Source organism: Ovis aries, chromosome 13 (genome assembly GCF_016772045.2).
Source record: "Ovis aries strain OAR_USU_Benz2616 breed Rambouillet chromosome 13, ARS-UI_Ramb_v3.0, whole genome shotgun sequence".
In the NCBI taxonomy this organism is placed as follows: Eukaryota; Metazoa; Chordata; class Mammalia; order Artiodactyla; family Bovidae; genus Ovis; species Ovis aries.
In genome coordinates this window covers 61,842,010-61,869,878 of record NC_056066.1, presented here as the reverse complement: position 1 = coordinate 61,869,878, position 27,869 = coordinate 61,842,010, and the positions used below count along the sequence as shown (strand labels likewise).

At 44.9% G+C, this 27,869-nt stretch overlaps 1 protein-coding gene across 6 annotated transcripts in view; it reads right to left on the bottom strand.

The window, feature by feature from the left end:
• Window positions 1-26,459, bottom strand: part of MAPRE1 (microtubule associated protein RP/EB family member 1) — a 29,184-nt gene extending 2,725 nt beyond the window's left edge. The window contains exons 1-7 of one of the 6 annotated variants that reach the window (XM_042230033.1): window positions 26,380-26,459; window positions 25,909-25,991; window positions 21,972-22,095; window positions 10,572-10,717; window positions 8,682-8,889; window positions 6,028-6,149; window positions 1,053-1,205 (exon numbers count right to left, since the gene is read on the bottom strand). In XM_042230033.1, coding sequence (XP_042085967.1) covers window positions 1,053-1,205; window positions 6,028-6,149; window positions 8,682-8,889; window positions 10,572-10,717; window positions 21,972-22,092 — 750 coding nt within the window. In that variant the 5' untranslated portion in view covers window positions 22,093-22,095; window positions 25,909-25,991; window positions 26,380-26,459. Of the gene's footprint in view, window positions 1-1,052; window positions 6,150-8,681; window positions 8,890-10,571; window positions 10,718-21,971; window positions 22,096-25,908; window positions 25,992-26,081; window positions 26,116-26,379 lie in introns of those variants that run through there. The other 5 variants (XM_042230035.1, XM_042230034.2, XM_015099832.3 and 2 more) reach the window with 5 other exon arrangements.
• Between the last annotated feature and the right edge of the window lie 1,410 nt (window positions 26,460-27,869).

Sequence of the window (27,869 nt, the reverse complement as noted above, 5' to 3'; positions counted from 1 at the left end):
CTTTTCAGTCATCAGTTTTAAAACCCCCAAATTCACTTTAGAGGACAATGCTAATAACATCAACGTTGCCTTATATTTGTATATGGCTACACACTGTGAGGAAAAGGCAATGGCACCCCACTCCGGTACTCTTGCCTGGAAAATCCCATGGACGGAGGAGCCTGGTAGGCTGCAGTCCATGGGGTCACTAAGAGTCAGACACGACTGAGCGACTTCACTTTCACTTTTCACTTTCATGCACTGGAGAAGGAAATGGAAACCCACTCCAGTGTTCTTGCCTGGAGAATCCCAGGGACAGAGGAGCCTAGTGGGCTGCCGTCTATGGGGTCGCAGAGTCAGACACGACTGAAGCAACTTTGCAGCAGTAGCAGCACACACTGCAAAACACTTAAGACAAGATACATACTATAGCTTGATCCTCAAGACACTGCTGGGCACGGCAGAAGAATTATTAGTAATTATAGCCATGAAACAGTGGACAGAGCAAAATGTCAAATCCTAAATCCAGGGAAAATGAGTTTTCCCTATTCGGCTGCAGAATACACAAGACTCCCAAGAGACGTGACCACAAGACAGTGTGGAGAAATGGGAACCGGGCACACTCCAGTGTAGGAGGAAAAAGGCACCTCTCATAGCTGTGGGCAGCAGACATCAAACAGGGCCATGCGCCTGACTCTCCAGGGCACACCTGGGGCCATATGAAAAAGCAGCAGCACTCAGACCGAGGGGTCCAAGCTGAGCGCGGTAGAGTGGGGATGGCAGGATTAAGAGCACCTGGTAGCACTCGTGACCTACCAGTGGCCAGAAGCTACAGAAGCAGGGCAGCCAGCCACCTCACTGTCCCGTGCCAGCCTCAAAGGCTTCAGACCTCAAGGCAGAGGCTGAAGTGGCCCCCTCTGGCTGACTCTGAGGGTCAACGATGAAGTCTTTAAATGAATGCTACGCTGAAACACACCAAGCATCAGTACTGAGCTTGCCAAGAACCACCCGATACAATGTACTTTCTCTTAGGTGGCAAAATGGCAAGAAAACATCCCCAAGTCAGCACGTACGTCTGTGGCGTAGAGAATGTCCACGATCCTCTGCAGCACAGGGTTGTTCTCCCCCTCGTTCTCCTGGCAAATCAACTCGATGTTCCTCAGCTTTCCAAAATAGAAGTCTCTCTCCTTCTCCAAGTCTTCCACAGTAAGCTTCAATACATTGACCTGCACAAAATATTAGAAAGGGTGAGACATCTAGAATTCAGACACCAACAACATATCAGATTAAACCTCCAACCCGAAAGGAGATTGGTCTCTCATCAAATTCTCTAACGAGGACAAAACTCCCATTTTAATTTGATGTCAATTTTCTTCAGCCCCAGATCAACAGCATGGGCTTATTCATGGCACTCTGACTATAACGATTCCCGCAAAAGGACAGGCTACATGAGGAAACGTGCAGGTACTTCTCAGAGACTAAGACAAGATCAAAGAGAAAAAGGCATGGCTGCTGAGACAAATACAGAAGCAGAATCCACAACCCGGCCCAGCAGAGTGGCTGCCAATTATACACTCAGTCCATACCAGGACCCTGGTCAGTGAAGTCCAGGTCCTTCTGCAAGCTAAAGTCAACGGTAAGCCAGGGTCTGGTCCAAGGGAGCAGGGCAGAAATGATGAGCAGGAGGGCAAGCCTAGTTAGAGACAACTATGCTGGCCAAAGATGGCTAGCACTGAGGCGGGCCTGGGCACAGAGACTCAACGGTTATTTCTCCCCCAAATATGTTGGGCCAGGGTGTGATCCACGACTCAAAAGAAAAGCATCCTCTGATGAGAGGGTCCCTGCGTCACTCTCTCCCCCAAGACAGTCTCAGAAGGGAGAGACAAAAGCAGAGGAACGGGGCACACCCCACCATATTCCACCCCTAGATCCCTGAGCACAGCGCCAGCTCACCACTCAGGCCACAGGATCTTCCAGGAGTCCCACTGAGGGACTCTAATTTCCACAAAAAAAATCTCAGTGAATGGGTCAGGATTCTGTTCAGCCAAGAGTAATAAAAGTCGTAACTTTTATTATGTTATCATAACATAATAACAATAACAATACCATAACAACTCTCACAGTCCAGTGAGTCTTCATTCCAGAATATCAACTGTGACTCTCACTGAATGCAAATTACATGGCAAATGGTACAATATAGTATCTTCACAGGCCTTACAGGCTAGGGGCCCATGGAAAGCCCAGCCAGGGAATCAAAGGTGCAGCTGCTGAGAACAACGTGGGTAGTGGAATTCTGAGAGCCAGAAGCACTACAGGAATCTAGTCCACCTTCTGAACGTCTAGTTACTAAAACAGCTCATCCAGCTTTCCCACAGCCTGATGAAGGAGCCAGGCTCAACCAGAGGGATCAAGTCCTGCCCCCTCACAACCTACAGTTGAGAGGCATCAGAGATGAGGAGCAGGTGACTGGAACCACCAGGACCATTTTGTTAAAGACTTAATTTCAATGTTTGCCATCAAAGCCCTCAACAGACTGATCCAGAATCAAGGCTCTAGAAACAAGGTTCTAGACACTCACTATTCCTTTAGCAACCACTGGGATGACTTTTAAGAATAACTGAGGGGCCTCCCTGCTGGCTCAGCAGTAAAGAATCACCTGCCAACGCAAGAGACACAGGTTCGATCCCTGATCCAGGAAGAGCCTACATCCCGCAGAGCAGCTAAGCCTGTGCTCTGCAGCAGGAGAAGCCGCTGCACTGAGAAGCCCACATGCCCAACAAGAGCAGCCCTCACTCCCTGAAACCAGCGAGAAGGCCACGAAGCAGCACAGACCCAGCAAAGCCAGAAACAAACAAATAATTTAAAAATAAACAAATAAAAGTGACTGAAAGTTTCAGTAAAGTACTAACACCACCTGGTCACCTGCAAAACAAAGTAATCCATCTGCCTCCACTCTCCCCACCCCTGCTTTAAACGCTGTTTGCAGCCTTTCCTTAAACCATCAGTTACTCCCAAAGCAGAGAGGGAGAAGGGGACTAAAGGATCAGAGGGGACTATCCGCAGCAGTGAAAGCTGCTTGGATCTCCGGCCCAAGGTCCACGAGCAAGAGAAGAGGCCCGTAATCACGAGAAGGACAGGGAAGCACTTACCACGGCACGGCAGCCTGGAGCCTGCTTGTACACACACGTTACACCAGTGCCTCCCTCATAAGCCCCCTGAAACCTTCTCCCACCTATAAATCATCCAGGGCACCAGAAGCCAGCCCGACAGGCCCCAGCCACAAGGCCAAGGCAGCAGCCCTCCCTGACATCCCTCAATAACCATGAATTCACAAGCTCAACAAGCATACAATTCTCTTACAGCTAAGAAATAGCTGGAAACTAAGAAGCCCAAGGAGAACGTTTTAGACCTGCCACTGGCCAATACGGTAGCTATGAGCCACAGGCGGTGTTCTGCGCCCTTGAAATGTAGCCAGTGCAATTGAGACAGGCTATAACTATCAAATACACACTGTGTTTCAAAGACCCGGTACAGTGTTCAAATGTAAAACAGCTCACTGATAATTATTTGTAATGATTATGTCAGAATGCTAATACTTTAAGTATGTTGAGTAATGTGTTATTAGAATTAACCTGTTTCTTATTACTTTTTTCAGTGTGACTACCAGAAAACTTTCAGCTCTATATAGGTATGTCTCACATTTCCGGTTTACAGTCTATTTCTATGAATAGTGTTGCTTTGGACTAGAATCAAATAATAGTACACTTCTCCCGAATGACGTAAGAAGGTGGAATCGGGCTTCCCTGCTGGTCCAGTGGTTAGGGGTCCACTAACAGTCCCCTTGCAGTGCAGGGGACACCAGTTCAATCCCTGGTCCGGGAAGATCCCACACAGCTTGGAGCAACTACGCCCATGTGCCACAACCACTAAAGCCTATGTCCTAGAGTCTGCACTCCACAAAAAGAGAAGCCACCTGCAACAAGAAGCCTGTGCACTCAACTAGAGAACAGCCCCAGCTCTCCGCAACTAAGGGAAACCCACGCACAACAGTGAAGATCCAGTGCGGTCAAAAACAAAAATGATTACGTTTAAGAAAACAAATATGGAATCCCTGAAGCTCTCCCAAGGCTATGAACACCAAAAGGTAATTTGTGTAGAACACACTGCCCACCAAGCCCATGAGGCTCCACTTTTCATGACCGATATGGTCATGTCCCCAGACCTCCATCCCTTCACCAAGTGCACCGCTTTAAATACTCTCAGGGTCAGAGAGATCACGTACGTGAGCCATGGGAGTAACAGGTGTGCACAGGACTTTGACAACCTGCAAAGAACCTAACATCCTTCACGTTGAAAATAGTAATGATAAAAATCAAAGCCCTGTGCTGGCCACACACGTTATTTCTGAGGCAGGGCTGGACAGGCTGGGTGTGAGCTGCACTGCTGTCCTTCTCTGGAACCCTCAGAGCTGCTGCAAAAGCGAAAGCAGAATGCTTAGCACAGCACTGGCACTTGCACTCTAAAAATTCTGGTTTTGTTTTTGCTGTTAACAGTTTTGTATTTCACCAAAAAGAATCTGACTCCTGTGAACTTTGAAAACATATTTCAAAACCTTTTTCACTCTATCAAGACCACAGACAAAAACCATAATAATCACAACTGTCTTTCATCCACCCCCACGCACCCCATTTATCCCAAATCCTTCCAGACACTTGGCAAAACATCAGCTTGTGAAATCCACCCAACCACCGAAAGTAAAGTATTGGCCCCGCTGCATATGAGGCAGTGAGTTCAGAGGTTAACTGACCCGCCCCAAGTTAGAAGTGGCAAAGCCAGGACCTGCCGCAAATCTACACCACCCCCCAAATCTGGTGCTCCCTCACCCAGAACACCAGCTGGGCAGCAGTCCCACGGAATCCACTGCATCTTCTGGAGACCGTGAGGCCCACCCTACGCTGGCCGCCAAGTCTCAGTACTGACACCTCTTTACTCTATTTCTGAGACCACTTTCTGTGTACACCTGTGCCTGGAAACCAGGAGTTCCAGGGACACCTCCTCATCCTCCAGGACTTCTACACTCACAGCCACAGTGCCCACAGGGTGCTTGCGGCCACCACAACAATGGGGATGCTGACCCAGTCACCTCCACTCTCCCGAGGTGCCTACACCATGGGGCACACACAAATCAAGAATGAAAAAAAAACAATAAATGTGATCTTGGGGGCAGGCTTTTATGTCCTGATTTCCTCAGAGTATGGTCTGGGTCACAAAACGTTCTGGATTAAAGTGAGGCTATTTTCCCCAAGCTTTAGGACTTGGCTTTCAGGAAAATGAAAAGGTTCATTCCTAAATTCACAGGAATTACAGAGCATCCTTGATTTTTAAATCTGGAATTAATTACGAGGAACATCCAAAAGCAAACAAAACAACTTTAAGAATTAGTGAGAAAATGGCTAAAAATCTAAAATTTGTTCTGATCTATAGAGACCTCTACCAATATCTTCAGATACTTAACTGGTTCAAAAGAAGACATTTCAAATCATCTACCTATTAAGAAGAGAAAAGCCATAGGCTTTGCACATCAGCGGCACTCTCCACTCGATTCTCCAGTGACCCAGGATGTCAGCTGGGACACTGCAGAATACTTTTTTAAAATTATTATTTAGAAAGGAGCTCTCCATTATCTCCTGTTACAGCCAAAATTCAAGAGACAATCTCTGAATCCCAGGAACCCTGACAGTGTTTCAGGGACTTTCAACAGGGTTCTACCTTATGTGTGCATTTCCAAACAGATACTGGTTTCTAATAGAAACAATCGAGCTTAGAAACAGCTGCCCACCTGCCTCCTCCATCTTCATGTCCACGCTCACAGTTCCCACACAGGTCCCAAAGCCCTGACACGTCACGAGGACTGCTGTGATACGAGGACTGCTGTGATACGCAGACAAGGCAGGTCTTCCCACAAGAACACAGACAAAGTGACCCAGTCAGGGCAGCAAGCGCCCCTTCCCCCAAAGGGCTCCTGTTGTGGACACAGGAGATGCCTACCTGCTGCATCAATTCAGCTGCCTCGTCATCTCCATTCCCTACACCAGGATTCTTCCGCACCACACCCGGGCCAGCCTTAGGGGTTGCAGTAGTTCTGTGTGTTGCAATGGGCCTCTGTGGAGCTGAGAGAGGAACAAAGTTGGCTTTTTTTTTTAAGAGAAGAAATTTCAAGACAAAAAGAACCCACCAGACAACAAGAGAAGGTTGTGACCAACTGCTCTCCACAGCTATGCAGTGAAGAGACCCACCGCAGAGAGCCCAGCATGCAAGATTACACCCCATGATCACCCAAAGTGGTTCTGCATTCTGGCAGCACAGAAGTACCAATTTTAGCCATGATCTTTCGGGCTGGCAATAAGTCTTTTGGTGTGGTCTTTTTTCCGCTGGGGTGGACGGGACTATCATCTGAAAGAGGCAAAGTCAACCTGGTACAAACAGATGAACTACCTGAACCCAGCTCCAACTAAATGCTCAGACAGGCAGCTTCATGGAGCAAAGGGAAAGAGCTCACAGCCCCAGCTCTGGGGCACCCATGACACCCCATCTGGAAAGCAAGGTGTCTCCCAACTCACACTCCTTGGATTAGGAAGATAAGCGAGCGGGTAGAGACTGCTCTGACCACTAACGGCTTCAAAACCCCTTCCTGTTTGCTTTTAAGAAGGTGTTCAGAGGGTCAGGAGAGAAGAGCAGCACGCTGACTAGGATGGGCAGACTTCTCAGTAAGAATGACCAAAGCAAAGACAAGGGGAAAAACAGCAGAGGGGCCAATCTATTGATAAGTTAAAATGATAAAGAATAATCAGGAATGGGCTACCTCAAGGCAAATTTATCATTCATGTCTTTAGTTTTCATTCAGCGAGTATTTTGCCAAGTTTATATATTATGCCAGGCTTAGAAATATCTCATCTTCCTAACACTCCAAACTATTCAACAACCATATGACCTTAAGGCCACCCAGAGTAACAGGCATTTCCGCTGGAGGATCTCTAGCATACGTTTAAACTGAAGACTAAATACTTAATCCAAGTCTCCATATGCCTGTTAGCAGCACCTGAAATATGAAATGCACAGGGTTATCTATGCAATTCCCCATTCTAAGAAGCTGAAGAATCAAAGTAGTCAATATCTGAAGAAATCTGGACCCTCATATACTCTGCTTGGGAAAATAAATGGTTCAGCCACTTTGGAAAACAGTCAGGTAGTTCTGTCAAAAGTTAAACACAGAGTTATCACATGACCCAAAAATTCTGCTCCAAGAGTATGTACTCTTGGATACACACCCAAGAGAAATGAAAACATATGCCCACACAGAAACTTGCTATGAATGGTCATAGCAGCCCTGTTCATAATAGCTTTAAAATGGAAAGAACTCAAATCACCATCAACTGACGAATAAATAAAATGTGCTACAGCCACACAACTGAATATTATTTAACCATAAAAAGGAGTCCTGATACATGATACAACATGGATGAACCTTGAAAACATTATGCTAAATGAAAGAAGTCAGACATAAAAGGCCACATATTCTGTAATTTCATTCAGAAATATTCAGAATAGGTAAATCCACAGAGGATCAGCAGTTGCCCAGGAATATCAAGGAGGGAGGAGTTTTGGGGAGAAATGGGAAGTGACTGCTACCGGGAGCACATGAGGTTTCTTTTGGGGGGTAATGATAATGTTCTAAAACTGACTATGGTAAGAGGATAACATTACCTATGTATGTACTAAAAACCATTCAACTGTACACTTGAATACTTTAAATGCATGAACTGTATGCTAAGTCAATCAAGAGCTCAAAAAAGCTATAAAAATTACAAAGCACTCAACATCCCTCTCTACCTACCAGATAGATCAGCCCCTCTCTCAAGGTACTATACAACCTTAATTAATGTTCTTGCCACCTTCTGGGAAGGAGGAGTTAGCATCTGTAGAACACCCACCGCTCCACAAGGTACACACGTTCTGTGAGTGTATCACTACAAACACATTTGGGAAAACCCACTAGGCCAGGACTTCAAGATATAGTCTCTTATAAACAGCCTCCCCCTACCTCCTAGATTCTGCTGGCATCACAGAACTTAGCAGCTGAGGTTCTAGGGAGGCCAGGGAAGCCGTGAATAAGCACAGGTAGCTGGTCTGCAGACAGAAGGATAATGCAGAACCAAGAACAGCCCCCAAGGGACCTGGAAAGCTCTTTCAGTTTCTGAGAGTCCAGCTCCGGTTGCAAATTCCAGTTCCAGGGCTCTAAGATGAACTGTACTTGTGTTCCAACTAACTCTCCTTTACGTGAGCTAACCTGAAGGATTTCTACTCCATACAACCAACGAGTGCTGGCAAAACTGCCAACAGTAACTCTTTCAGGCTTCAGGAACAGCCCTCTGGGGCCAGTACTGCAATTCCCCTCTCACAGAGGAGCAAATAGGGCAGAGGTGAAGCACTCATAGAGGCTCCAGAGACCTAAGAACAAACGCAGGGCCCTGAGGTCACTCCTGCCATGAGGCCAGGATTATGCTACTTCAGATCCTTAAGCCTACCCAAACACTGCTGGGTGACTGCTGAATGAATGAATGAATACCTAGACTACCATTACTTGGAAATGGCATTATTTGTGTGTGTGTTGTGGGGGGAGAGGGAGTTGGTTTGTTTTTTACCTGCACTGCTAGAGCTGAGAGGTTTCTTCGGTTTGTTCAGAGCGGGAGCAACAAGGGAGGGGGCCACTGCAGTTTCTTGACCTTGTCTGGCAGCTACAGGGTCGTACTCTTTTCCATCATAGTTTGCATCAAAAAACTTCTTGAACCACTGAACGAATTCAAAATTGTCCTGAAACTTTCCTTTTACTAATTTGTCCACAGGAATTATCTGCAGAAAAATATACGATTCTTTAGTTCAAAGCAAGAGGTTTCTGGAAAGCATCAAAGGTGTTCACATTCATCAAAATCAGTATAAAGCTCTGCTAAAAGGAGACAAAGAGGCAAGAACTAAATGTTCAGTAAGTCCCTGGAAGGTTGTAGAGCACGTTTCATTCAATTTACCTTCCACAGAGAACTTAACAGCAGCCAATCCCCACAGTTCAAGTCCATCGAAAGAAATCAGATATGCAAAAGAAATAAGTTTCATATAGAAGTCACACACACACCTCCAAACACATTCTAAGATATGTCACTTCACTGTAAAAAGTAAACCTCCCACGGAACTTGCATGGCCACAGAGCCTGACACAAGGTACCAAGTCCAGAGCACAAAACAACAAGCATTCACAATGAACTGTGTTAAAAACAAAAATTATCTTAAAAATAGGTCAAGGTACAGAATCAATCCTGGGATAGACTTCTACAAAATGGCATGTTTTTCAAGTAATTACAATTCTATTAAAACATACTTTACAGGACCCGCTAAGATTTTTATTGTGTAAGAAAACTATGCTATCAGCTATTACTTTAAATGGTCAGAGCTTAACTATCTTTTAACTCCTCAAGGATTCCAGTTACAATCTGAACTATCCACCCCTCTGAGCAAGCAAACTTTTAAAAATTTCTTGGTATGAAACATCAACAAATAAAGTTAAATCTGGAACTGACTTCAAATAATCCAGGACTACAGGGGGTAGAGTAGAGATATATATGAAATAAGACCATCCCTGAGTTGATAATCACTGAGGTACAAGGGGGATCCCTGCACTATTCTACTTTTATATACTCTAGGAATCTGCCTTATTCAAAAAAATTAATTACATAAAAAGAAAAACTACTGTGTATAATAAGATAAACCTAGTTTAAACCATGCCTGACAACTAAATGATATCCTTACAATACAAACGCACAGTTTATATATTGCAGAGACAAAATGAAATTAAGACTGATTTCAAAGTAAATAAAAAATCAGATACAGAAGCAAGATAACTAGGGGGTGATTACAAGCTTTACTGAAAAATGTTCCCCGCCCCCCCCAGAATGGCTTAAAGGATAAGCCCTTTTGATGGGGGGGAAAACTGCTTAATTGTACAATAACGTATTATCTGCTAAAACAGAGATATTTTTTCCAAAGAAGCCTGGTGGACTATTTCTTATAGCTTCATGTAACCTTGAGGGCAAGAGGGAACTTTCCAGCACCTACTAGCTATAAAAATATTGTAGTTTATACTCTGGTTTTATACTTCACTGAAAAAGTCAAGCAGATCTAGAATCCTCTCTATTAGAACTACTTATTCTGCCATATGCTATGCTTTACAGAAGCAAATTCAGAGATTTAAAGAATTAGATCTCAGATTAATATATTAAACAGTTTAAAAAAATGGGTACAGATTTACAGACTGATTTTCCAACTTCACGATGAAGAAAGATGATCACATGGGAACGAGGGATAGGACAACAGAGGGACACATTGCTCCCGATAAACCGTTAACTCGAGAAAAGATAACTATACAAACTGGGAAAAGAGAAACAAAACATCCAAAGTCATGGGCCAGCCTTGGTAACTATGGGCAGCCTTGGTAATTATGACGAGTTAAGAAATACCCTAAATGAAAGAATAAAGCTTACTTACTTTGTCAACACCCATTCTCTTAAAACCTGCTTGTAGTATTTTGAAGTTCTGGATGTATTCATGTTCTAGCTTAGCTTGGAATTTCACTTTCTTCAAGGCAATGGAGCCAGGGAACAACATGTCCATAAACTGACAATAGGCAGCCCCTGAATGAGTAAAAGAAGAAGAAAATACACGCGGGAACATTAAACGCACTAGCTATAAAAGAGCAGGGTAAAAAGTTAGCAGCTTGCTTACCCCACGTACAATTTGAAAAGCTGTGAAGGCGTACCTACAAAGTCCCCAAGCGTCATTTCCACTTGACTTTGAAATCAGGAACAGCACTGTGGTTCTACTTAAGTTCCACAACATACTTGCAACCTAAATCCCGCGATGAAGAGCACAGGAAAGGTCCTATGAAATTTTAAGACTATTCTTTGTAAGAAACAGGAATGACAATAAAATGACAACTGAAAGAAAAATGAATGCCAGCAGGAGGAGGAGCTCCCCAATATGGCAAAGATCATCCTCTGATCAAAGACACATCCTCTGACTTAGGTTAAAAACATGTTTTTTCTAAGATGTCTGCCTCCCTGGGCTTTTTACATCTCTAAATAAACTTAATTAACCTATCAGTTTATAAACAAAGTTGAATAGAAGGAATCTTTGAGTTTTTCCATTTAAATTTTTTCCATTTTAAGGCCACTATAAGAAATTACTGCATATATTTCATCCCATTTGCTCCCCAATTTCATTCCTTCCTCCACTTGTTCATTTTTATCTATCACTGCCCCCAAAAGTGTTTTCTTAGCACTTAAAATTTAGGAATGCAATTTCTCTAATGCCTACTAAAATGCACTCTCCTAATACAGGGCAGGCTTCATGTACACTTACTGTCTTTTCAGGAAAAGGAGACTAGAAATCCAGCGACTATGCAATAGGTATTCTGCAGAATGAGGCAGCCTTATAAGCATATTCAACTTATTTTACATCAGGCCAAACTGGCTTCCTGGCAGATCTGGCATAAAGAGTGCCATTATCATTATTTTTGGAAAGATGCAAAGAGAGCTGGAGAAGGCACTGGCACCCCACTCCAGTACTCTTGCCTGGAAAATCCCATGGACAGAGGAGCCTGGTAGGCTGCTGTCCATGGGGTCGCTAAGAGTCGGACACGACTGAGCGACTTCACTTTGACTTGTCACTTTCATGCACTGAAGAAGAAAATGGCAACCCACTCCAGCGCTCTTGCCTAGAGAATCCCAGGGACAGGGGAGCCTGGTGGGCTTTCATCTATGGGGGACGCACAGAGTCGGACACGACTGAAGTGACTGAGCAGCAGCAGTAGCAGCAGCAAAGAGAGCAGAAGCACTTCAGTGATCAGAGTGACATTCTTAGTAGAAAGGAGCACTAGAAAGTGAAAGCCTGATTCGTGAGGTGGCTTGATTTATTTACTCATCCAACAAAAATATACTATGGGAATTCTATGTACCAGGCAGTGAATTAGCAACATTTATGCTCTTTAAAACAGAGGCAGTAATAGCTTCCTAAATTTCCTAAGACAACAACCCAGTCTCTTTAACAAGTTAATAGCACAAAGAGTGATGATTGCTGTATTTTAAGGGAGATTTAAAAGTCAACTTTCTGTCGACTGCAATAATTTACCAACTGCAATATATAGATCTAGTTTAGATCCTGATACATACACATCAACTTAAAGCACACATATACACAGGAGATAATCTATGAAGCATCTATACCTACAGCGCTGCTTCACATAGGAAAGATATTTTTTCTGAACCAGGAAAATAAAGTACATTTACTAAATACACAGTTTTCTCAAGCCATTCATGAGACTTTCCATTCAAAACCCCTTAAAAGCATCAGTCATCTGCTCCTCTAAAAAAAGACCTGCCTGAAGAACTTTCAGTTTTTATTTTAGAGCTAGAAGAATCCTTAGAGCCGTTATAAATTTAAAACTGAGGACCAAAAACTGTGGCTCAAGACCACAGAGGCCAGAGACCAAGCTCAGAGCCAGACCCCAGGCATTCTGACTCCCTGTCCACTGCTCCTTCCTATGTCATTATACACTTTCTTAGAATACCCTACCCCAGACTAAAGCATTTCCTGGCTCAGGGAAAGAAAGAGGTATCTACCATGCTGCTACACTCTAGTTGGCTGAAAGAGAAATAATATATGAAGAAAAACACGAGGACTCCAAAAAAATAGACAAATCAATTGGACAATTCACACATACAAAAATGTAAACACCTAATAAACACACGGGGATCCAACCTAAGGCATCTCAGGGAATAATTTCTTTTTTTTTCTTTTAATACAGCAAGGGGAATTCCCTGGCAGTCCAGTAGCTAGGACTCGGTATAGCCAAGAAACAGGGGAAAAAGTGAACTTAATAAGTAACACACATTAAAAATGCATCTAGCAAAGATTTACACATGAAAACTGTATAACTTCATTCAGGAGAGGAAAAAATGGAAGCAACCTGTGTGTCCAACAGCAGGAGCAATCAGCTCCATAAATCCACACAACACTGACTAAGAGAATATTACGCAAGCAATCAAAGCGCAGTTTTGGTGGGGGCTGGGGGAAGAGCTCAAGATTTAATGGTTAAGAAAATGTAAGATGCAAAAAGTATCTATAACATGTCTTCATATATGTAAAAACATGTACAGAAAAAAGCTGGGAGAAAGCACAATGTATTAAACCACACAAGGTTACTGTTTTGGAGATCAAGTATGACTGAACAGTGGCCATCTCTGGAGGTGGTACAGAATATGTTATTTTTAAAAATACTATTATATACAATGATAACTACTTTTATAATAAGCACACAAATAAAGAAGATAAATGCTGAAAAGGAAGAAGTCTGTCAGGTGGTTTTTTACAAAAGGGCTCCAAACTCCTGGCCTGTAGATGTCTCAACTGGGTACAGAAGAGGTTCAAAGGGGCTTTCCTTCCAGTCTCGGCCTTAGGAACAAAGTCTGGCAACACAAGTTGCACAAGAGGACCTCTCTTAGATGACCGCTGTCCCAGGGCTTTGGGGCAAGAGAGCAGGTTCACGTAACCAACCTGTGGCTGGAAGATGCAGACAGCCACAGGTGGGACCAGGTGTGTCCTGACATCAACCACCAGGTCTCCGCTGGCTACCACAGCCCCGTCCCATGGAGATCTGTGCTACAAGCAGAGAATCCACAGGGCACCATGCAGCCCCTGCGCCCAAGCCTGCACTCTCTCAAGTGCACAGGCTCTCAAGCATTTCGGGCCAAGGCCCCTTGGAGAATTAGATGGAAGCTGAAGTCAACAACCTACACAGGCCAGGACTTCCCTGGTGGTCCAGTGGTTGGCAAGTCCATCTGCCAATGTAGGGGACCAGGGTTTGATCCCTGGTCCAGGAAGATTCCACATGCAGAGAGGTGCCACAACTACTGAAGCCTGTGCGCCCTAGAGCCCATGCTCTGCAACAAGAGAAGCCACCGCAATGACAAGCCTGTGCATGGCAACTAGAGAGAGTCCCCCTCTCGCTTCCACCAGACAAAGCTGACGAGCAGCAGTGAAGACCCAGCACAGTCAAAATTTATTAATTTTTTAAAAAATGATTCATGTTGATGTATGGCAAAAACCATCATAATACTGTAATTATCCTCCAATTAAAATAAATTAATTTTTTTTAAAAATGAGTTTAGGTCTGAGAGTATGACCAAGAGCATCACCAAAACTAAGAATGAGGGGAAAAACAGATTAAAAAAAAAAATGAATTCTACATACGACAGATGCCCTCCTATCAGAAAACTCCCCATTAAGAACTCTCAAAGTTTTACACATAGGAAACACACTCCATTAAATGCAAAAGTGTTCAGGCTTTGAGAGTAGGTGAGGCTTAAGTCATTTTAAAGGATGAATACAATTTGGAAATAGTCCCTGTCCAGGCATCAAAAATAAATAAATAACCGAAACAATTTGGAAATAGAAGGCTGTGAGGCATCATTAATGCAGACATTAAAAGTCAGTCTGAAGACATCTTAACATGAGAAAAACTACCCTATTTTAATTTTAAAAGAAAGAAAACTGTACAACATTGTTTGCTACAACACTCTGCGTTCAAGCTGGTTTTAGAAAAGGCAGAGGAACAAGAGATCAAATTGCCAACATCCGCTGGATCATCAAAAAAGCAAGAGAGTTCCAGAAAAACACCTATTTCTGCTTTATTGACTATGCCAAAGCCTTTGACTGTGTGGATCACAATAAACTGTGGAAAATTCTGAGAGATGGGAATACCAGACCACCTGACCTGCCTCTTGAGAAATCTGTATGCAGGTCAGGAAGCAACAGTTAGAACTGGACATGGAACAACAGATTGGTTCCAAATAGGAAAAGGAGTACGTCAAGGCTGTATATTGTCACCCTGCTTATTTAATGTATATGCAGAGTACATCATGAGAAACGCTGGGCTGGATGAAGCACAAGCTGGAATCAAGATTGCCAGGAGAAATATCAATAACCTCAGATATGCAGATGACACCACCCTTATAGCAGAAAGTGAAGAGGAACTAAAAAGCCTCTTGATGAAAGTGAAAGAGGAGAGTGAAAAAGTTGGCTTAAAGCTCAACATTCTGAAAATGAAGATCATGGCATCCAGTCCCATCACTTCATGGGAAATAGATGGGGAAACAGTGGAAACAGTGGCTGACTCCAAAATCACTGCAGATGGTGACTGCAGCCATGAAATTAAAAGATGCTTACTCCTTGGAAGAAAAGTTATGACCAACCTAGACAGCATATCTAGGTTGTCTCTAAAAAGCAGAGACATTACTTTGCCAACAAAGGTCCACCTAGTCAAGGCTATGGTTTTTCCAGTAGTCATGTAGGGATGTGAGAGTTGGACTGTGAAGAAAGCTGACCGCTGAAGAATTGATGCTTTTGAACTGCGGTGTTGGAGAAGACTCTTGAGAGTCCCTTGGACTGCAAGGAGATCCAACCAGTCCATCCTAAAGGAGATCAGTCCTGGGTGTTCTTTGGAACGAATGATGCCAAAGCTGAAACTCCAGTACTTTGGCCACCTCATGTGAAGAGTTGACTTACTGGAAAAGACTCTGATGCTGGGAGGGATTGGGGGCAGGAGGAGAAGGGGACGACAGAGGATGAGATGTCTGGATGGCACCACCGACTCGATGGATGCGAGTTTGAGTGAACGCTGGGAGTTGGTGATGGACAGGGAGGCCTGGCGTGCTGCAACTCATGGGGTCGCAAAGAGTTGGACACAACTGAGCGACTGAACCGAACAACAGTCTGTAACAGCAACAGACTGGAAATAAATGAAATGTCCATTAATAGGGGACTGATTCAAAAAAATTACGGTGCTAGAGAGCCATAAGAAAGGAAAGTGACACCCGCTGCACGGGTAATGGAACGCTCCCCAGAATGTCCAACGCGCTCAAACACGCCACCGCTTGTGTAAAATAGGGGAAGAGAAGAACATACACACAGACTACGGACAGATGGATGTTTCTGCTCCTACTCTCTCTCTGGAGGCCACCCAGCTGACAACACTGGTTACTTCTGCTCTTACTTTTCACAGGAAGGCTTTTCACTGTTTATCTTTTTGTTTCTTTTGAATTCTAAACCATTTTGAGACTTAGTTATTCAAAACGTATGTCAATTATGTTTTAAAATTATTGAAAATACTGAAAATACAACTAAAATGAGTAACCTTGGACAAGTCAGTTAACTTCTCTCAGTTTCTCTAACATGGGGATGATAGACCTTACCTTCCAGGTTATACAGGTGAAGTACTTTGGAAAGTGCCTGACCTATGGTAAGAGCTCAATAAATAAAACCTTAATTAAAGGGAAAAATACAATTAAAAGATAACAGTGATTGTCACTTGTCACAGTACAACAGATTACAGTTTTATTCTTAATGTTTCTATGTTGCTGTTCAGTGCTAAGCCGTGTCTGACTCTATGCAACCCCATGGACTGCAGCACACCAGGCTTCCCTGCCCTTCACGGTCACCCAGAGTTTGCTCAAATTCATGTCCTTTGAGTCAGTGACACTATCTAAACATCTCATCCTCTGCCACCCGCTGCTTCTTTTTTGCCTTCAATCTTTCCCAGCATCAGGGTCTTGTCCAATTAGTCAGCTCTTCATATCACGTGGCCAAAGTATTGGAGCTTTAGCCTCAGCATCACTCCTACCAATGAGTATCCAAGGTTGATTTCCTTTAGGATTGACTGGTTTGATCTCTTTGCACTTCAACAGATTCTTAAGAGTCTTCTTCAGCACATTTCCCAAAACATCAATTCTTCGGCATTCAGTGTTCTTTCAGCCCAACACTCACATCCGTACATAACTACTGGGAAAACCAAAGCTTTGACTCTATGAACCTTTATCAGCAAAGTGATATCTCTGCTCTTTAATATGCTATATAGGTTTGTTGTAGCTTTCCTTCCAAGTAGCTAACATCTTTTATTCTCGTGGCTACAGTCACTGTCCTCAGTGATTTTGGAGCCCAAGAAAATAAAATCTGTCACTGCTTCCAATTTCTCCCCTTCTAGTTGCCATGAAGTAATGGGACAGGATGCAAATTTTAATGTTGTGCTTTAAGCTAGCTTTCTTTTTTAATACATTTCTATAAAGAAGACCTAATTAGTTATACTCAGAAGAAAATAAGTTTGTCTTCTGCTTCAATTAACACAAAGAGGTATTTGAAGAATTAATTAAGCAAAAAAAATTTAAAGAGACACTTCCATGGGCAGAGGAGTGACTCAATAAAAATGGTCTCTTCAAAAGGCCGTAGACAACCATGGGACAAGCAGAGAGGCGTGTAGGGCCCAGTGTGGAGGCCACTGTGGCAGCAGCCTGCAAACTGAGAAAAGGCTACAGCCAAAAGACCCTGCAGAAGACCCAGAGGACTCTGTGAGTTAGCCTCAAAAGATGCTTCTCAGGCCTGAGACACTGAAGAATGGTGCAATTAAGGCCCAAATTGGAAAAGGGAGTCAACTTGAGGAGAAAATAAAGTGGGAGAGGCCTGGTCAGGGGCATGGTCTCCCTCTCAGAATGGCTCCAGAATAAGACTGACAAGCTGTTTTATATAAACTAAAGGGCCACCAGGGCCCCACAATAAGCTAAGAAAACAGGAAATCGAGCATCTGCCTGGGAGCATCTGAACACCTCTCCCATTCGGCGGAGCACAGGAACTGTGAAGCTGGCTGGCCTGGACAGGAGAAGGCAAGGAAGGGAGCTCTGAGGACATTCACACTCAGAGCACCACGCTGGGCCCTTGGAAAAGTGCAGAAGGACCTGATCAGGGACTGGAACCGAAGGGGGAGAGGAACGGAATGGAAAGCAATCAGCATTCTTCACCTCCTCTCCCCACTCTAGCTTTTTTTTGGCCTTGCCACCAGGCTTGTGAGATCTTAGTTCCCCAACCGGGGACTAAACCCAGGCCACAGCAGTGAAAGCCCCAAATCCTAACCACTCGTCTACCAGAGAAATCTTTTTTTTTCTTTCCTTTCCTGCATCCCCATTTTGACACAAGCGATCCCTCACTGCAATCACTCTCTGTGACCAGGGTCTTTTTTCTTGATAACTATCTTTCCAAAATACTTGATGACTAATTCTCCAAAACAGAGAGATTATGACCGAACATAATGGACCTTGAAACAACCAGCCAACCCTATCACTGAAGTCCTCCACACCTTATCTCACTACAAGAGCCAAGCAGAGGTTCCTTTCACCATTGGACGCAGGGAGCACACAATGCTGATAAAACTCAGCCACTTCACAGGCAGCCAGCACATGAACAGTGTAGAACCTGAGGGCTTTGCCCTCTCGAGCGGAAAACCTATTCCTACCTCTCAAAGCTTGTGCATGGTCAGAGAATTCTGGTGTGCATGCCTCTCTGCTTAAGGAAGGTAAGATCAAGAGGGACCAGGCACCAGTGATAAAGGGCCCTGGGATTCTCCTCAGGCCTCAGTAAACACAAGGATCTTAGGAGCCTCGCTTTTCTCTCTGATTCCAATCCCCTGGAAGCAAACCTTATTCAGGGACAAAGTGTCTACAGTTCATCCTGTTTAGAAGCTGAGACCCCATTTCCTAAACACCAACATGAAACACAATGCAACCTCTACAAACTCAGAAAAGCCCCACACCACTTTCAAGGGGGGAACAAGCTGTGAACAGAAGTTTGTTTACAAATCACAGAAAGTATTCTGAATGTTCCACTGGGAAAAAGCACTTCATAATGAGAAAAATGATAGGCAGCAGGCAAAATTCAAACTCTTCACAGATTCTTAATGAAACAATATCGCTATAATTGATAATATATTTTAATTTGTTCAACTCTCTTCCAAATGCTTCTTTTCAAAAGACAAGAGCGTGGATGAACTTCCCTGGTGGTCCGGTGGTTAAGAATCTACCTGCCAACACAGGAGACACGGGTTCAATCCCTGCTCCGGGAAGATCCCACACGCCAAGGGCAACAAAGCCCATGTGCCACAACTACTGAGGCCATGATCTGCAACAAGAGAGACCATGATCTGCAACAAGAGAAGCCATGGCAATGAGAAGCCTGTGCACCCCAACCAGAGTAGCCCCCACTCACTGCAACTAGAGAAAGCCCACCGGCAGCAATGAAGACCCAGTGCAGTCAAAGAAATAAGATAAAAAGATACAGCATGTACACAGCAGAAAGAGTACAGGCTACGCGGCCAGAAAGATGTGGACGCAAATCAGGCTCCATAATGCATAAGGTGTGCCCCATGCAGGCTCCTCTGTAAAACAACGTGTCCTATCCCTTGAGAGACCTAAACTCACATCCAGGGGCTGACACAGAATCAGTATCTGAGAGCTATTTTTACAGGTGAGCCTCACAACAGCCCAACAGGTGAACCAGATCCTAAGGGCTTCCCTGGCGGCTCAGACAGTAAAGCATCTGCCTGCAATGCAGGAGACCCAGGTTCAATCCCTGGGTTGGGAAGATCCTCTGGAGAAGGAAATGCCAACCCACTCCAGTATTCCTGCCTGGAGAATTCCATGGATTGAGGAGCCTGGTAGGCTACAGTCCACGGGGTCGCAAAGAGTCGGACACGACTGAGCGACTTTGCTTCGCTTCACTTATCCCAGTTTACAGATGAAGAACCAGAACATCAGGGTCCCATCCAAAGTCACACAGCTCAGAGCAGACTGCGGTCTCTTCGTGCCCAGTCCTGACTACTGACGACAGCTCTCTGACTGAAGGAGAGAAACCTGGAGCCAGATCAGCACAAGCACAGCTTACCTACACATGAAAAGAGATCGCATCTTTTAATTAAGTGAAATACATCTTGAAGTGTATTTATGGAAAGAGACAAATTTCAGGGAGAAATTGCTGGTGAAAAAGCTGGCTCCAATCAAAATTAAGATGACCTCATCCCCCCCATTAGTCATTAATCACGGGGCAAACAAGTGCTTTAAAAGCCTCCAACAAAAGGGGATGTGGTGGTGAAATGAAACCAGCAGAAAAGCAGCACAGATCTAACAGCACCTACGACTAACAGTGCAACTGACTTTAGTAGGCGTGACTCTCGGGCACCCCCGTCTCACTGTACAACTTCACAACGAGCCTCTCTGACCATCTATAAAACTGGATTAAATCTCACAGGGGAAGGAACAAGACCAGCAAGTGAAACTAAGACAGACTCAGCAACAAAATGAGGAAGTACGGAAGCTGAATTCACTTAGAAAATTTTCATATAAATGAAAGCAATAATTTTAAGGAGATCTGAATGGCACTAGTTGGTAAAAGAAAAGTCTGAAGAACAAGTATGGTACAGAGGCTGAAGGACACGGGCTCCTGATTTCAAATATGGTTCAAGCCTCAATTCTATTCTTGGTTGTTTAACCCTATACTTATTATACAATTTCTCTAAGCCCATTTTCTCATCTGTAAAAAAAAAAAAGGTTAATAAACATCCCCACCTCACAGTTCAGTTCAGTTGCTCAGTTGTGTCCAACTCTGCAACCCATGGACTTCAGCACACCAGGCCTCCCTGTCTATCACCAACTTCCGGAGTTTACTCAAACTCACATCCACTGAGGCGGTGATGCCATCCAACCATCTCATCCTCTTGTCGCCCCCTTCTCCTTCTGCCTTCAATCTTTCCTAGCATCAGGGTCTTTTCAAATGAGTCAGCTCTTCGCATCAGGTGGCCAAAGTATTGGAGTTTCAGCTTCAAAATCACTCCTTCCAATGAATATTCACGACCGATTTCCTTTAGAATGGACTGGTTGGATCTCCTTGCAGTCCAAGGGACTCTCAAGAGTGTTCTTCAACACCACAGTTCAAAAGCATCAATTCTTCAGTGCTCAGCTTTCTTTACAGATCAACTCTCACATCCATACATGACTGCTGGAAAAACCACAGCCTTGACCAGACGGACCTTTGTTGGCAAAGTAATGTCTCTGCTTTTTAATATGCTGTCTAGGTTGGTTATAACTTTCCTTCCAAGGAGTAAGCGTCTTTTAATTTCATGGCTGCAATCACCATCTGCAGTGATTTTGGAGCCCCAAAAAATAAAGTCTGTCACTGTTTCCCCATCTATTTCCCACGAAGTGATGGGACCGGATGCCATGATCTTCGTTTTCTGAATGTTGAGCTTTAAGCCAACTTTTTCACTCTCCTCTTTCACTTTCATCAAGAGGCCACCTCACAGAGTTACAGTGATAAAAAGATATTTGAAAGCACTTACATAACCCTGGCACACAAGTGTTCAATTAAATAACTGTTGTTATGATTACTTGGAGAAGCTGAAGGTTCTAATTCTCTACCCCAAGATCAAGAGAAGAATTCAAGTAGCAACAGGATATACAGCTCATCCTTCTACTGTCATAATCTTGACCCCACCTCCTATCTGGGGTAAATCCAATTTTGATAACCCTAACACATAATGTATGTTCTTTTTTTAAATCAGCATTTGTCTGTCATATTCTTAATAAACAAGTAGTTCAATAAAGTTGTGGCTGAAATGGCAAACCGGCCTGACTTTGGTCTTGAGTTTTGTGGGAGTAAGAAACGCCACTGATAAACTAATACAGAACTAGAACAATTACAATTATTGTCCTCAAATAAGTCACTTCAAATCTGGATGCAAAGACTGCCAATGGAGCAGCTGAGGCTAAGTAAGCTGCAGGCCTCAGAATGGAGCTGCTACAGCAGGAGACAGTGGACATACAGGCCAAAAGAGAGCAGGCTCCTTTCAAGCACAGTCCCACTCACAAGTGGAACCAAGGCAAGGCTGAAACAAACAGAAGAGCCCTAATACAGAACTCGAACCTGTGGCTTTTGCAATCAGACATGGCCAACCTGTGCATCCCTGAAGGACCTGCAGGCTTTCCTGGGGAAAGGGGTCTACTGAACTTCTCTTACCTGAGCACAACTGTTCGATCTTTGTCAGGTTCAACTGCAGAGACTCATTGATCCAGGCCAGCATGTCATGTCGACTGAGGTTATCACTGGTGACTGACGTTGAATACACGTTCACTGCCATCTTCTACAGCATGTGAGAAAAGAGAAGGGATCGCATTATTGGGCAGTAAGAAAGCGCAAGCATTTCCTGGAGTCACCAGAGCAGAGGTATGGGGACACTAAACTTGGAAGCCTCACCACCATTCTTCCCCAAGATGCCAAATCAAAGACCTAGGATTCCAGCCATGAGCCTAGATTTCCAGGAGTAAACATAACCTGAAATGAATGGCTCAACACCAGCCAGCCTAAAATTCAGGCCCCATTTTAATGTGGATTGGTATAAAAATGTGCCTCAGTTCAGTTCAGTTCAGCTCAGTCGCTCAGTCGTGTCCGACTCTTTGCGACCTCATGAATCACAGCACGCCAGGCCTCCCTGTCCATCACCAACCCCCGGAGCTCACTCAGACTCGCGAAAACGTCAATTCATTTATCCATTAATGTATCAAAATGTTTACACCAGTTTTCTTCAGATGGTGGGCTTTTTATTAATTTCTCTTTATAGTTTCCACTACAAAGTTCTCCAAATTTTCTTAAAGACTATATCCACTTTTACAATCAAAAAAGTAACCTTTTCTATAACCTAAGTACTACAGAGGTGGTGGCAAATGACCTCACAGAGATGAGTCCTTAGTAAAATTCTCTGCTGAACCTACTGAGGACAGGAGGCCATCTGCAGGCCTACTAAGCACCAGGAGCTTAGCAGACACTTGGCTAAGCTAAGTGAGAAGCTTAAGCAGAGTGGCTACAGCCCCGTGAGCAGGAGGGTGAGGAGGAACAGAAGTGGGAAAAGTGAAGCACCCAGATCCTGTTAGGACTCTGGAGGCATGATGAGGAGTTCAGATGTTATCCCTCAATCGTTCAAGAATCCCTTCCTGGGATTTAAATGAGGGAGAATCACATTCTTACTTAAGTTTGAAAAAGGTCACCAACTGCTGGTGAACAGATAATGGGAAGAAAAGATTCACTATGAGATAAGGGCAGGTGGATCCAGACCTAAATGAGATTCCTGGGCAATTACCATGAAGACTCATGACTACACAACAGCAGTCCCTAACCTTTTTGACACCAGGGACTGGTTTTGTGAAGACAGTCTTTCCACGGACAGACAGACTGGGAAAAGGGGGGAGGGGGCAGGCAGGATGGTTTTCGAATGATTCAAAGTGCATTACATTATTGCGCACTTTATTTCTAGTATTATTATATCAGCTCCACCTCAGATCATCAGGCATTAAATCCTGGAGGTTGGGGACTCCTGCTAGAAAATAGTAAATTTCACCATGACCACCACTTGTAATTTTCCTCATTTCATGTGACATCAATATGATCAATGCGGGAAGAAAAACTCAGAACAATGTGGAACCACCATGGGACTCTGAGCACTTCATTCCTCCACCAAGGGACCAGCTAGTCTTCCCTTGCATCTCCAGCACACCTCACAAGTCAAACAGTTACAGAATGTGATGGAGATCTACCACACAACCTCCTCTTTATCTGACGTCTCAGGCTTGTGCCCTCACACCCCACATTCCCCTCCCCCGAGGACTTGGCACAGCACATTACACAGTGGGCTCAGGAAAGGCTACTTGTTTTCATGCTGGCAGGACAGTGTCAAGCAGAGAAAAATGTGTCTCAGAAAGCAAATTATCAACTCTCTTACCTAAACTCAGATGACAAAACCATATTATACAAGAAGTCAACACAATTTAGTTCCTGACTCCACTGGGAAATTAATCCCTATGTTCCCACAGCACTTCATTCAAACCTCTACAACTGTCATTATCTCTTCATTTCTGAATCATTCCCAGATGGGATCTGAACCAGTAGGAAATTTGCTCTATGCAAAGAACTGAGTATCTGAAGCCTGGGTTTGAACATGAGGCTCTCACTCAGTTGTATGAACTTGGACAAGTTGCTTAACTTCAATACACCTCATTTATCTTATGAGTGAATGCCCCCTATTCGAGGTGAGGTTTAAATGAGCTAAGGCACAAAAAATGGTTTGGCATTAAACAAACAAGTCCAGGAGAGAGACCTTGTCTCATTTATCCTATCTCCAGTGCCAAAAACAGCACCTGAGACCTGTCACTACCATCTCTCACCTCCATCCACTGCAACAGACATCAAACTAGTCTCTGTCTCAAACTGTTTTTATACAACAGCCAAGGAGAATTTTCTGAATAAAAAATCAGACCAAGTGACTCCTGTGTTTAAAATCCCTAAAGGAAGAAATGAAATGCAGACTGTGTGGTATCAAAGAGAAACACATGCAAACAAAAACCACCCCAGTCCCCAGGTGCGCACCCGTAATCTATTTTGGCAACATTCATACATCCATCCATCAGGTACTGTGTGTATCATGCTGCCGTAAAATGTAAGCAGCTGGTAAAGCCACGTGTGTCTCCTGACCACACCTCAGCTCAGAAAACCTTAATGGCCTTTCCTCATCATAAATTTAAAACTCTTTCATTAGCAGCACATTAATACCTGGCTCCATGTGCTCCGCAAACTCTGCAGCCACTAAATACATGGGGCTAGGCACCCTGTGGATGTGCAATAAACATCCACTGACTCAACTATTTAATTTGCTCTTCCAAGCAGTCAAAAGAGACCAGCCCTCAGAGCCTCAGCTACAGCTAGCGACAGCTCACTCTCTTCCTCCATAAGGATTCCTCTGCTTGACCTCAATGGAAGAAAGACCCCATGATCACCACACAAACCTCACCCCTCCTTGATCCACATTTAAACTTCCTTGAAAAAGCCTCCCCTTACCTCTCCATATATAGCCTCTCCTAAAGGCTCCCAAACCCACTCCAATTTAAGGCTGGCTGATGAGCACTTATCACTTTCAAGGCACCATACTATGGAATGGGCGAGGGGGAACCCCCCCAAAAAAAGGCAATGTGGCCCTAGGTAAATACCTCACCTTTCCGGATCACAAACAGCTCATCTGCTCATCCAGAGGAGGCAGTGAGGATTAACTGACTCTAAGTGAAAAACACAGCATGTCCTAAGCTTCCCTATCTGTCAGAAATCACTATACATTTCTTAACCACAGAAACTGTATACATATATACACCATCATAAAGGGCACACTGGAAACACACTGTCTAGATCTGGACTTCAGGGAAGCAGCATAATACAGAGATTAAGGGCCTGGACTCAAAGAGTCACAGACTTGCGTTCAGCCACTTGCTGGACACCATAAAGCAAATAACCTCTCAGTCTCAGTCCCCTAATTTGTAAAATGAAGATAAAATCTGTTAAGAGACAAGTGCAATATGACATAAAACCACACAACACCTGGCACACAGCAAGTACCCAATTAGCAAAGAGCTGCTATTATCACTACTCTTACAGATACCCCATCAGAGAGGCGGATGGTAGGCCTGGTGCATCTTCCTTCAATGGACTTCAGGAGTTTCAATCCCAAAATGGAGTAGAGGCCCAGCTCTGCCCTGCAGCACCCCAGGTCAGCTGTGAAGCCAGGGACTGAAAAAGCACTGTTCATATAACCCTATTACACTGTCTCGCCAGTGATCATATGAAATTCTTTTCCAGGTATTAATTTCCTCATTTCCATGTATTTTTTCATGTTCGGTCTCCCCACCACAATGTAGACTACTAGAAAGCAGGCCTTTGCCGTCCTGCTCCAGGGTGTATAGCCAGTGCTTAATACAGTGCCTAGCGCTCAGTGGACGCTCAACTGAAGAAGAGGAAGAAGTCCAGGGAGTTGGCTTGCTTTTCCCCATACTCGGGGACAAGACCTTTCTACGTGTAGTATTATCTTTCTCCCGCGTTTTACAGAAGAGGAAACTGAGGCCCAGAGAGGTTAAAGCACCTGCCCAAGGTCGCACAGCAGGGAATTCAATACAGGTTGCACTCCAAAACCTGGACTCTTGAATCATCAGGCGGCGCCGTCTCCTACAGTGGAGGGGGGATGATCCTCAGAACTTCCAGCAGGCCCACTCCAACCCCACACACGCCCCCTACCCGGCCCAACCACCCCGGAACCTCCTGCCTCCTGTCCTGGTTCCACGCCTAGGCCGCGGCCCATAAGCCCCCACGCCGCCAAGGGGCAGCCCCCACTTCCGGCCCGACGCCCCGCCCCCGTCCCCGGCGGAGCGAAGAGCGCGCGCCCCCCAGCCCGCGCGCGCCGGGTCACGGCCCCGCCCTTCCCCCACCCGGCCCGAACCGCACCGCCGTGGGGAGCGGCCCGAGCACTGCCCGCGAGGCCAGCTGGAGCTCGGCTCGGCTCGAGGCCCGCCCAGCCGCCCCCCAGCCACCGCCCCGTGCCCGCTAGCCGGCTCACCGGCTCTCGGTCCGACCGCGTCCGCTGCCCGTACCCGGCTCCGGTTCCGTCTTCGTCTCGTTCAAACCGCCTGACCCCGCCCGCCCGCCCGCGCGATGACCTCACACGCAACCCCCCTTTACGCGCCGACGTAAAGGCTCGTCATCGCCCGCCGGCTCCTTTTATAGAGAAGGACGAAGCCGCGCGCTGGGGGCGGAGCCCGAAGCTTGATGGACGGCTGGAGTACCCTAGGGGCGGGGCGCGGGCTGCCGGGGCAATGCAACTGCGCGAGGTCTGCCGCAACCAATGAGATCCCACCTCAGGCAGATATGACCCCGCCTAGAAGGCGGGATGTAGTTACAAATTCTCCACCCCAGTAGCCAAAAAATTGGTTTTACAATGAATTTCTACAAAAAATGGATTATTAGATAAAAAAATAAATCGATAGGCGCTTTGAGGAAGGACTTAAAAGTCACATTAGAGACATATTCTGCGACTTTTCTTTCTAGAATGACCCTGTAATCTCATCATCCGTTTTTTTCTCAGGATAGTCATCTTGTTTAATTGTTTATGCCTTTATTGTCTGCTTTTCCATAAATTCCACGGAAACAAGAATCTTATCAATCCTGTTCCCACGGTGTCCAAGAGCCTGATATTTAGAATCTTAGAGACTTGTTCAAAGAATGAGTTAGACCCACTTTACAGAAGAGAAAACTGAGGGTCAGAGAGATCAGTTGCCCTGTATCACAAAGATTGATCCAAGTTTTGAGCTGGTTTTCTTGTCAAAATATCACTGATTTATGTGTTCAGCAAATATTTTTTTTTCCCTGATTGACCGAGGATGAGATGGCTGGATGGCATCACTGACTCATGGACATGAGTCTGAGTGAACTCCGAGAGATGGTGATGGACAGGGAGGCCTGGCGTGCTGCAATTCATGGGGTCGCAAAGAGTCGGACACGACTGAGAGACTGAACTGAACTGAACTGAGGGATTTGGCAGTGACCAAAAAACAGACATAGCCTCTGAGCTCTTAAAGTTTCCAATCTGTCAGGGAAGGCAAAGCACATAACTGATTATACATCACTGTTTAATTACAAGGGCTTCCCTACTGGCTCAGCGGTAAAGAACCAGCCTGAAATGTAGGAGACATAAGAGACACTGGTTGGATCCCTAGGTTGGGAAGATCCCCTGGAGGAGGAAATGGCAATCTACCCCTGTATTCTTGCCTGGAAAATGCCATGGACAGAGGAGCCTGGCAGGCTACGGTCCAAAGGGTCGCAAAGAATCAGACACCACTAAGCACAATAATCATGTTTAATTACAAACCAGGCTTAGTTAGACAGGAAGGGGCTGTGGCAGGAGAGATAGCACCTGCATTGCAAGTAGGGGCCTAGAGGCCTCTTCTGGGCTGGGTCTCACCCAAGTAGTTGCTGAAGCAGGGGAAGATGTTCAGGGAAGAATGGGTTAGGGAGCTGGGACAGGAGCTCTTTATCAACTGGTCTGGAGGC